The sequence below is a fragment of the Magnolia sinica genome, chromosome 6 (genome assembly GCF_029962835.1).
Source record: "Magnolia sinica isolate HGM2019 chromosome 6, MsV1, whole genome shotgun sequence".
Taxonomy (NCBI): domain Eukaryota; kingdom Viridiplantae; phylum Streptophyta; class Magnoliopsida; order Magnoliales; family Magnoliaceae; genus Magnolia; species Magnolia sinica.
In genome coordinates, this window is record NC_080578.1 from 101,774,592 (window position 1) to 101,786,932 (window position 12,341).

Below are 12,341 nucleotides of genomic sequence, written 5' to 3' on the forward strand. Positions count from 1 at the left end.
TCTTAAAATTTCGCTAAAAATATCAACCACTTTCATGTGATACATGCGTATTTCTAGATGTTCCATGCAATATTTCTGTATCTTAAGGGTGTGATGCATAGTGTGATACTGATATTTAGAACACTGGCTAAAAGATCTACATGGATTTTAAGAATATCCCTATAGTATGTAGACCAGTGTTTTCAATAGTGTTGTAGCGTAGTGAAAATGCTACGTGGTGTACGCAAGTAGTGTAACTCCTTGGTAGCGTTAGCTATAGTGCATGCAGCGTAGATAGCATAAGCTACCTCAAATCTCATTTTTTAGTGTTTTTTTTTTTGGGTTAGTTTAAAACTTATTTTAAAATGGTGATGACTTATACCTATGACACGTGGCACTACATTAAACTAATTTAGACCATCCAAATTGTGGTCCATATCGTGGATAGAGCACTTAGATCAATCCGGACCATCCAAATTATGGTCTATATCATGAATTTGTGATGTTTCAATAAATGAAAAAAAAAAGGTCACCCTTAGAGAAGTCTAAAGGTAGAGAGAGAGAGAGAGAGAGAGAGAGAGAGAGAGAGAGAGAGAGAGAGAGAGATTTTGCATGGAAATAAGTGGTTGATGATCCAGATTTGTAGTCAAGAACTCATAAAAATTATGCATTTTGGAAAATTTATCATATTTTCTATTAATTTAATTAAAAATATTAAGGATTGTGTAGCTTACGCCACACGCTGCGTAGCTTACGCTACATGCTATAGAGGGCCAAATGCCACGCTATACGCTACACGCTATTTAAAACACCGACGTAGACTTACAAAAATACCCTTGTAAAAATGACACTACTATTTCTTAACACAATGGGTATTGGATTTTGTGTATCGGTATTCTAGGTTGTGTTTCCCTTACACACATAATAATTATAATAAATAACAGGTGTTGAACTGTGTCATACTCGATATGTATGTGGGTAACATTTCTTCTAGGATTATCTGTTGTGCCAATTCAATGGAAACCTACTCTTTTCAATTGCCAATCATTTCATTGCTGACCTTAAAAAATGTTTCAGCTATTCATCTTTGAGTAGTTTGTTCTTGTTTCATTTGTCTCACTTTTGGTGATAATGTTTGATAGATAACAAATTACATTGCTCTTTCTTTTCTTGACTGGACACTTACATTAGCTTTATCTTATATTTGGACATGGTATGCAGTATGCACTCATAATGGGTTTCTATTACATGTCCTTGGCTTACAACCCTATGCTTCTATCTTCCACATGTATTCATATCCAACTGATACAAATGAATGCAAAATCTTTTCTTTTAGGTGAATTCTGTCGCTTTAGTTTTCTGAAAATATACTTATTTTATTTTATTTTTTATTTTTTGAACAATGATGATATATTAAAAAAAAGTCAGAAGCCAAAGCATACAAATATACAAATACACAAAAGTACAACATCCAGCAAAAGACCCCTCAAACGCAAGAAGAGAAGATTGCAAAATCTAAGCTTCCACCCAATCCTTCAAATTAAGAGTTGCCCTATTGAAGACTTGCATTGGCCCTCTCATTTTGTTGTTGAAGCAGCACTGATTTTTTCCTACCATAAAGCCCAAAGTTTCCTATCCCCCTGCCGTGCCATGCAATGAGAAATTCCTCCATTGTCTTCAGGAACACCCATAGAACCCCGACGAATTGGAGAAGAAGACCCCATACCTCCCTGGTAAATACACAGTGAATGAATAAGTGATCCACCGAATCTACATCTTTAAAGCACATTATGCAAATGTTTGGGAGATACATGTTCTGCTTACAACGATTGTCTATCGTTATGATTTTGTTCCTGCATACTAGCCAACAAAAGTTGCTACCTTAAAAGAGGCACTGTATTGCCAAAAGGAAGTTGCTGCCGATACCTCAGAATTTTCGACCGATGCACTCAGGAACCTATAGAATGATCTAACTGAGAAAGATCATGTCTTGGACTTGAGCCATTTCAAGGAATCCACTTCGGAGAGCATAGGATAAAACTTTGATAACCACTCAAGCAATAGCACCAACTCTTTAAATTCCCCGTCCAAAAGATTTCTTTTAAAAATTGGCATCCATATGACTTCCTCCCCTCTTATTGAAAAACAATTACTCACATCCCCCCCGGTATCCTTGCTTAATATGGAAATCTTTCACTCAACCTTACATCTCTCACCCACCTATCTTCCCAAAAACTAATTCTCTTACCATCCCCTAAATGAAAGCCTGTTCCCTCCCACACTCTCTTTCAATGATGCTACCGATTTCCACAAGTAAGAACATCAATACGAAGATGACGACTTTGTCCACCACCCCCCTTCCTCGACCTCGTATTTTTTTGCTATTACCTCCCTCCACCTAGCCTCACCCTCCAACCCAAACCTCCATACCCATTTTCCCAATAGAGCTAGGTCATCTCTTCCAACTTTAAGATCTTCTCTCCTCCTTGAACTATTGGTTAACAAACATCTTCCCATTTCATTTGATGGAACTCGTGCTTCTCCCCTGATCCTTCTCATAAAAAAAAATCCCTTCTTCGTCTCTCCAATGCCTTGAGAATGGATTTTGGGCACTTGAAAAGAGACATAAAATAGACTAGAATATTCGACATTGATGATTTAATCATTACCATCCTCCCATCCATAGATAAGAACCTCGACTACCATTTTGAGATCTTTCTTTCACACCTTTCGATAACTCCGTCCCACATGTGCTTCGCTGGTCTCCCTATATATAATGGTAGCCCCAAGTACGTTGTTGGAAAAGAAACTTCCCTACACCCGAACACTTGCGCAAAAGCCCGCACCTTTTCTTTGGGAATGCCTATCTCTAAGATCTCACTTTTAGAAATGTTGACTTTCAAACCGGAAACCACCTCAAAGCTTACTACAATCGAACATAGATTTTCTACAAAATAGTCCTCCGCCTTCCACAATAAGAGTGTATCATCCACATACCGTATGAGAAATATGAAAATTTGTATTATCCACCCCAAAGCCTTTTACCAATCCCACCTGCACCCCTCTATCTAACATTTTACTAAGGGCCTCCATAATTGTGACCAAAAGGAATGGGGATAAATGATAGCCTGCATCGGAATGGGGATAAACGATAGCCTTGATGCAGTCCACGGGAAGCTGCAAAAAGAGAGTAGAAAAAGAGAAGAAAATATGCTTGTTCATTAAGAAAAGAAGAAAAAGTGAGTAGAAAGAGAGGAAGAATAAAAGGACAAGGGTGCAAAAGAATTGGTGAAGCCCTCTTTTCTCATTTTATTATATTAGGGCTTATAAAAGATAAGTAAAATTATATATATACCCTCATTCCTTATGTAATCTCATAACCGTGCCTATGCTAACTCAATCCACAACAAACATAAAAAAACACGTGGGCTATTAAATGGACCACTCCAAATCATCTTACCATCATCCACCAAGAAGGTGGGTCACCCACAATCATGACCATATCACGGTCTATCATAACTTCTTATACGAACATTTTCATCCTCTTGAAATTTTACATAAAAAACAAAATGCAAGCAAACCCACAAATTTTCTCTTTTGGAGGTTTATGTTTCAGAGTACCTGTCATAGTGTTGTACTTGCCAGTTGCCACTACTGAGCATGCAGTCCTAAGGCATGACCTGGGTTTGAGCTCCCCGAGCACAGTTTCTGAGTTCTAGTGAGGCAGCGGCCCCAGAATTCAACTAAAAAAAGTCTTATTTTTGGAAGCCAAGACAATATTTTTTGGAATGACTGGGTTTGCATGCTAGCAAGTTAAGTTTTGGATCTTCTTGAACGTTTACTTATTAAACTGAAGTCTTCTAGAACTCTATAGATTTCCCTCTGCTTACCCCTTTTACAATCCATATTTGGTTTGGAGTTTGTATCTGTGTTGAACTGACATGACTACATGGTCACGTTGTCAATCATTATATCTCATGTTTTCGTTTCCTAGGGAGAGTAGATGGGACTCAGGATCTATTTGAGAGATTGGAATTATGACGTTAATGGGTCAGAAGGTGTATATGCACATACCTTTTCCAGAACAAGATAGGTTCCATTATCCTCCCTCCACTTGTTGTTTTGTTGGTACATTTGATTTCAGAAGCATGGAAATCATGTAGTCTTCTTTATTCAAAGATGACAAACTGTATTTAAATCTGATTTTCCTCATTGATACAGGTTCTCTTTTTGAGCTGTGTCAGTTGTGATATCAAGTTGTATCGTGCAATCTGTAATCATGGCATTGTTGCTCTAATTGGTTTCCCTTCTTTTAAATAAAAGTCGATATATCTCTGCATTCCAATTTATTCATGTTCTTTTTATTTTTCACCTTAGTTGGGTGTACCCAAATATTTCATCTGGGTGCCAATTGTCACAGCTTACTCATTGACAGACTGGTTATTGTTCTTCTCCACTCCACTTTCTGTTTTTCTTTCTTAATCTCACTCCACCTGTTTTGCTATTCTTTGATGATTGCATGCTTTTGCTAGTACAGGTGCAAGTTTGGGCCAGCAACAGGATCAGTAAGGAAGAGCGTACATGCATAGGGAAATGGGATGTCCAATCCCTAATTGCATCTTGCCCTGAACTTTGTGGACCAGAAAAGTCTGGTGAAGATAAAGATGTCCCGAGGCATGTGAAATTTCCCTTCCGGAATCCTGTCCAATGTCGGATTATATGGATAACATTAAGTCTACGGCGTCTTGGTTCAAGTTCTGTTAGCTTAGAGAAACAGTATAATCTTCTTTCTCTAGATGAGAATCCCTTCTCTGAACTTGGTCGTCGTGCTTCTTTCGGAGGGGCAGTTGAAAGTGAACCTTGCATTCATGCCAGAAGGCTTCTAGTTTATGGAATGCCTTGGAGAAAAGATTTTGGACCTGATACATCAATTCAAGGCTCTGACAAGATAAATATGAGAGCTTGGTTGGAGAGAGCTCCACAATTAAATCGATTCAAAGTACGCCTCTGATTCTTCTGACAATATTCATAATCTATTAGTTGTTTACTATTGCCAAAATTGTGAATCCTTCTCTTATCCTTGTTTCAGGTTCCAATTGAGGCTGAAAGGTTAATAGACAATGACCGTGTCTTGGAACAGTATTTATCACCTGCTTCACCTGGGCTAGCCGGATTTCGTCTGGATGCTTTTAGTGTGATAAAACCTCGCATTACTCATTCTCTGCCTTCTTTGGATTCCAGTATCTGGGATGCTTCTTTAACATGTATAGAAGATAGAAACATCTTGCCTGCAGTTCTATTTATTCAAGTATCTGCGCTCCAGGTACTAGAGTCAAAGCTAATTTCTTAACATTGATGATTATGTTAATATTGTGTGCAATCCTACATTGCTAAGTAGTCAGCCTCGGTTTCTAAAACTAGTGTTGTTAGTCAAGTGATTTCAAGTCTGTTTGTCAACAAGATTAATGTGCCTTATATTTGTCACTTAACATGGCCATGAATTATTGCGCTGTATGGTTTACATAATTTTGTAATCAGCTACAGCCTGGGATAGCATGTACATCACAGGATTGAATGTACAACCAACTAAATATACTTGATCTACTGGCAACATCAATTTGCTGTTATATTTGTAGTTTTTAGCCGAAGACTTTTTTATGAGACTGGTAATGATGATTCCTTCTTCCTGCCTCAATTACGGTTGTTTTGTATAAAACTTCAATTCCAGATGGATGATAATAAATGGTTTCTGCATTTCTGATGAACAAGTGCATGAAGGTTCTGTCAGATACGTATGGCAGTCATAGATGCTTTTGTTCATGTCTTTTGTTTATGTTCTTGCTCATTTCATTGAGGGGGAATGGAAACTGATAACTATTATCCTGTACACTGCTTGTAGCATGGAACAAGTTGCCACAAGAACAACATTTAAGCTTGAGTGTCCACCCAGAGGTGGCTTCCATGCAGTAAATCTGCCTTATCCTTTTCTGTTTACCATCGATGACTTACAACTCACCTCTCCTCAGATAATCTCATTGGACTTGCTTGTACTGTTTACGTACTAAAAACCAGGATATCATTCTTCGCTCTAACTCGCAAGTTTTTGTTGCAGGTCTTTTCAATGCCATTAAGGTACAGAAAGGCTCTACCACTCTAGAGTCTAGTGTTGTAAGAAAACATATATAGCAGAACCCTGACAATATTTCTAATGCAACTTTAGTATGAATAATTATGGAGGCAAGGCTTTAGTGATGGCCAGGAGAGCCCTCATAATGACATGTTTGATAATCTTGATGCTTTGATTGAAAAACGATAGGCAAATTGATGAGGATGTTTCCAGTAGGGCTGGAGCTGGATGGATGAGGTAGAAATGTTTCCTGAGAGTGCTTTGTGATCACCACATGCCAATGATAAGAAACTTTGTGACTAGTTGCGCTGTAGGAATAGCTTGTTGGGAATTTTGACAATAACATGAGTGGTGGATGAGTCTTTTAGAGATGTTAATGTTGAGGTGCTGCGTGTGTGGAAGGACTAGGAACTATATAGTTGAGAATGTGGGCATCCTGAGCAGCTTAAGAGTAGGCCTGATGGTAGATAAAATGATGGAGATAGAATTGAAATGGTTCAGTCATGCGCTACAAACGTTGGAAGTGGCCCTAGTAAGGTGGGTAGTCTCTAATTGGGGTAGAAGGGCTGCCAAGGGGGTGACTAGGCTCGAGGTGGTGAAAATGAATATGAAAGTTACAGGGTTGGGGCCTTAGGAATGATCGACAACACATTATTCATAAAGTTGATCGCAAAGGTTGAAGTTTGGTGGGCTATCAGTTCCAAGTTTGGGCTGCAATGGATGATTCCAAGTTTGATTGAGGTGTAATGCACAAGCTGATGGAACAGTGGTTGGGTCACGTGGGAAGACAAATTTGGAAAGCATCAGCAAAAGCTGCCCTTTGGTGCATTTGGTTGGAAAGGAAGAGATGGATTTTTCCAAGGCAAATCTAGTTCTTTGTGGTCATAATCAGAAGAATTTTCAGTTTAGCTTTTTGTTGGACTTCAGCGGTGTATAGGGATTGCTGTATCATTAGGCAATCCTGTCATCAAACTGCAAAGCTGTGTTGGCTAGTGATGAGGGGGCCCAGCACAAATCTCAGTGTCCTCCCCCCTTCAGGTTCATTCAAGTTGAACCTTGATGGAAGCTCCATTGGTAACCCTGAGTTCCGCGGGGACTGGTGGGATGCTATCTGATTGGAAGGGGCTGACCTTGCAAAAAATTTCTGGTCTGGCAGGTGTTTATCACTCAAAAGTGCCTGAAGTAGCTGCTGTCTTGTAGGGGATGAGGATTGCAGCGTGGCACAATCTTTCCCCAAAATTGTTGAAGAGAATTCGAAGCTTGTTATTAATTGGTTGAGGTCCTATAGACAATAGTATGCCTTGGGGGTATGCGAAGGAGCTACGGGAGATTGTTGATAATGTGGAGTCTTTATCAGTCCAATGTTCCCATGTGCTAAGAACCGCTAATGCTCTAGTGGATGGCTTGGCAAAAGCTGGGGTCAGGGCTGTGGAGCTCTCTATTGAGGAATTTGATGTAGGAATATAGTCCATTCTTCCTCCTATAGGGCTGGAATGGTTTGTATTTTTTATTTGAACTATGTTGTTGTATAGTTCAGTGGATGGTTTTTGGGCGTTGTTTCTCTTTTTACAATAAATTATCTATTCATCGAAAAAAAGAAGAAGTTGATCCCAGATAGCTTGGACATGACAATAGTAGTGCTAGAGATGATGATGCTATGCAAGGTATTCTGTATTAGTAACGGTGGCCGTAACGGGCACTACCATTACCAATACGGGAGCATAACGATTGTTACGACCTCCGTAACAGTTGATTTTTTTTTCCCCAAAAAATTCTAAAAAATATCTACAAAATTGAGAATAATGTAAATATTCTAAATATGTATTGATTTTTTAAACATGTTTATGGTAGTGTAATTGTCCACTCTTTGGTGAGAGTGTTGTATCGGATTGTGTGGTGAATTCAGTATTTCAAATAGCGCCCGTAGCGTAGTGGTAGCGTGGCCGTAGCATCCCAAATAGCGTAAATCCCCTATAGCGTACGCTACAGGGGTCGTAGCGTATGCTACGGCTGCATAGCGCGTAGCGTCTATAGCGTAAGCTACAATGTATTTTTTTTTACTATTTTATTTTATTATTATTTTTTTCCATGATTTCTTTGTTTCTAATGTTGAGGAATGTGACGCTTGTATTGTACTTGATACTTTTAATCTATGGGATTTTTATTTCTTTTCATAATTGTTACTTGTGGTTTAAATTAGACATTATTAATTGAAGTGGTTTGCTTAGAAAGTTGTTGATGTGGTAATTATTTGATTTGGCTTATATATGTGGATTGGCTTTTGATAAATGATAACTAATAACTTTTTTGAATATGCTTATAATTGATAAAATGAATCATCTTTTAGGCATTTTCATATTTTTTTTCCTTCATTTTTTTCACTATTTATTATATTTCTCTTATTTTTAAATTAAAAAATAGAAGTATTGTGTAGCTTATGTTACGCGCTACGTATTTACGCTATACGCTATAGAGGGCTGAGCGCTACGCATTATGCTACTGCTATTTAAAACATTGGGTGAATTTATGAACATGGTTATATGTTTCTAACATTTACATATCACAATCAAGCATTAGAATCAATGTTGTTGTATCGCATATGCGATCGTGTGCAATCGCATATGCCTGTGCGCATATGCAATTGTACAATTGCACACACACACACACACATACACACACACACATATAAATTTTAAAAAATCGAAAAAAGAAGGGAAATTTTTTCATTTTTTTTCTTATTTTCCCCCTCTTTTTTTGATTTTTTACAATTTTCTGATTTTTTTTTTTAAAATCAAAAAAAGTAGGGGAAAATAAAAAAAAATGAAAAAAATATAAGAAAGTAGGGGGAACTTTCCTAAGTAAATAGATAAATAATTTTATATGTTTAAAATACACTTGAGTAAAATAAAACCAATTAAACAATGAATTAAACGTTAAGTCATCAACATTCGACAATATTGTTAACAAATATCAATCAATAGTCAATAGTCAACACAATTAGTAAGTAAGCAAATTGAAGAAGTTATTTATTTATTATCGATCTATTATAACAAAATAATACTAAATGGTAAATGCTACTATATACATGGATCTATTTGCCATTGTGGCATTTGATCACCACCACCATTGTCATCATCACTGTTATCATCCAAGTCATCTTCTTCTTCCACATACTCTTCTTCTTCTTCTGCTTCTTCATCATCCGTTTGTATTAATACTTCATCAACATATAACAGTGGATCTTCATCATCTCCTCCTCCTATCTCCTCAATCTCTTTCGCGGGTTGATTGCTACCACTCGGCCCCCTAACCTTCGCCTTCGTGTGGAAGTAAAAGTACTTTCTCCAGATGTCGATCTGTATGCTTTATCTTCAACTTGCGCTCATGTCAGGTCCTCCCCAGCAAATACGGGGTCATTCGTCTCTACGTGCCACTCGTTATCTCAATCCAACTTATCTAAGCAGATAGGGTCAAAGAAACCATGCTTTTCTTTCCTAGTTTGGGATCGTTCTCACAATGTAAAGCACCAATCAACCACCCAATTATACTTCTCTAAAAGAATGCCTACCCTTGTTTGGGCCGATCACAATATCTGCAGCTTTAGATGCAAAATTGCCTAGAGTAAACTTACCAATCATGTTGTTTACAATCATGTTTTAGCTTCTTTGATTGGTTAATCATCCATCATATAAGCATACTCGTAACTCAAAAAGGATTTTAGTGAATGCAAGCTTGGTAATTGACTCGAACATTGTTGTTTAGCCCCTTGAGCTTCAAATAACACTGAACTGCTCGTTTATAATGTGAAACGTAACATCACTTTCAAGTAATGTGTATTTCGGGAGGTTTTTGCGTGTTGGGATAGAATGTTTATTTGGTTAGCCTGAGAAGTAACACCTTCCTACGCATAATGATCTTTTTCATCTCCCATGTGTGTATTAGCCCAGCCCATCTACACAGCAGCTCACTTGCCAACCAGGCATGTATATGCAAGATTTGAGTTGTCCTTGTGGATGCCCTTAGCCCAAATATCAGAACTGTCCACTCATCATGTGGGCCACATTTTAGGAAACAAATGTTGGCTAATGAACTGCTAGCTGTCCATTTGTTTTGATATACACTGTGACCCACCTGATGAGGGGATCACTGGTTTTGGGCCAAGTTATCTACATGTAGGTGGGGCCATGATTTTAAGTAGCAGTTTCCTTGTGTGACATGCCGTCGGACTGGAACCAGAACAACTCGCCCCATATTGGTCGGTTTCGGTCCCATTTCAATTTGGTGACTCATTTTATTTTGGACTGAAATCTGACTTGGATGAAAGTGAGTCATATCAGATGATTTTTTTAAAACCACATCTGGGACCCACCTGATGGGGGTTTTATCATAGGCATCGGAATGGTACGTGTTGGATTGCAAATGGGCTGTGGTTACACACTCACACACGTAGGATTACACAACCTCCCTTCTTCCAAGGGGCCATTTGTAAGAGAGTAGTAGTTTGGGCTATGATAAACAATTCCTAACAAATCTGTCAACAAAATGCCTAGAAGATTATTCAAAAGCAACCAGTATTTCTTATGGCTCTTTTCCTATTCATTTGCTTGTGTGCTTGTTCTTCCACATCATAGAGAGATTTAGCTACTTCTGGGCATTTTCATTTCTCAATCACTTGTGCTTGTGCTTGAGAATTCGAAGTACAAAGGACCTATGTTTACCGTTTTTAACATAATATCTAGTTACACAATTATTTTGATGGCATCTTATTGATGAAACTCTGGTGTTTAATTCATTACAGGAATCCAACAATGTGGTAACAGTTGGGGAGTATCGGTTGCCGGAAGTGCGAGCAGGAACACCTCTCTACTTTGATTTTCCGAGACCGATTCAGGCTCGTCGTGTCAGTTTCAAACTGCTTGGAGATTTGACTGCCTTTGCAGATGATCCAACGGAGCAGGATGACTCGGATTTCAGAACTGTCCAACTGGCAATGGGGCTGTCTCTGTCCAATAAAATCAAGTTGTATTACTATGCCGATCCCTATGAGCTTGGGAAATGGGCCAGCCTCTCCGCAGTGTGATATTTGTTGTTTGTATTGTATGCATGAAATGAACAAATGAAGGAAAGGGGTTTGCGCTTGGTGATCATTAATGTGTGTTAGGCTGTAAAAATGATGGATCTCATTCCTATTTTTTCAGTGTATCAAATGGTAATTCATCCATTTATGATTGTTACCGATGTTTTGTATGTACGGAAAGGAAGAGACTGGTCCCTTTCACCATTCAGTGTGAATTTGACATGCTAAGTGGTCCCTTCTCCGAAATTTGTGATGATGATGATGATGATGATGATGATGATGATGTCTTACATTCTAGTAATGTGCAGTGCATGTAAAGATCAGACTTTCAAAAGTAGGTTATGAAATGGAAGTTCTTTGGCCTTCATTACCAATTTCTTGAATTCTGAATCGATATTGCTTATTCAATACGTGTAGTTAATATCACAGAAGAAGCAACTAAAGAGTAAGAGATGAAAGAGAAAGCCTGAGGAGAGACATTTCAGTGGGTATGCTTATAGGTTGAGGGGGACTGAAATCTATTAGTTGAGGATGCTTATAGGTTGAGGGGGACTGAAACCTATTAGTGGAGGATGTTTGGGGTCAATCCCATTACCCTGTGTAGCTGATGGCACTCTGAGCGTGACTTGTTTTGGACTAGGCAACACTTGACAAGTCATTTCGCCAAGTTTAAAAGTACCATGTTGTGTGTGACATTCAAACCCACAACGTCAACATGAGAAACCTTCTACCATCGGGCCATACAATTCATTGTGTTCTTATATTAACATTGTTTTTGTCATACTATATTAAATATCCATCATTGCTCAAATAATCTTATTAATTTAATTATTAAATATTGAGTTGAGTTGAGTCTTCAGGTCAACCCGACCTGGCTGGACATCTGAGTCGAGTCAATGTTTTTGGGTTTTCGAACTATGCCTTGACTACAAGGGAGGAATATGCAAACCCATCATTTTTACTTCTCCGGGAATTGATATGTATGAGACATGCTCATACACGTCAGAGGCCCACAATTCGAACGGTCCATGTGATGCGGCACCCCATAAAATCCCTAGGGCCCAACTTTCACCCTGATCCAAAATTCTGGTGGGCAGTAGAAAAGAGAGGCAAACTGAGGGAGAAACTGTTTCCTTTTGCCATGGCCCACCAAAGTTT

General features: G+C 38.4%; 1 protein-coding gene across 3 annotated transcripts in view; it reads left to right on the top strand.

The window, feature by feature from the left end:
• Positions 1–11,411, top strand: part of LOC131249309 (probable phosphoinositide phosphatase SAC9) — a 68,926-nt gene extending 57,515 nt beyond the window's left edge. For 2 of the 3 annotated variants that reach the window (XM_058249979.1, XM_058249980.1), the window contains 3 exons: positions 4,517–4,978; positions 5,069–5,302; positions 10,905–11,411. In XM_058249979.1, coding sequence (XP_058105962.1) covers positions 4,517–4,978; positions 5,069–5,302; positions 10,905–11,186 — 978 coding nt within the window. In that variant the 3' untranslated portion in view covers positions 11,187–11,411. Of the gene's footprint in view, positions 1–4,511; positions 4,979–5,068; positions 5,303–10,904 lie in introns of those variants that run through there. The other variant, XM_058249981.1, reaches the window with a different exon arrangement.
• Positions 11,412–12,341: the final 930 nt, after the last annotated feature.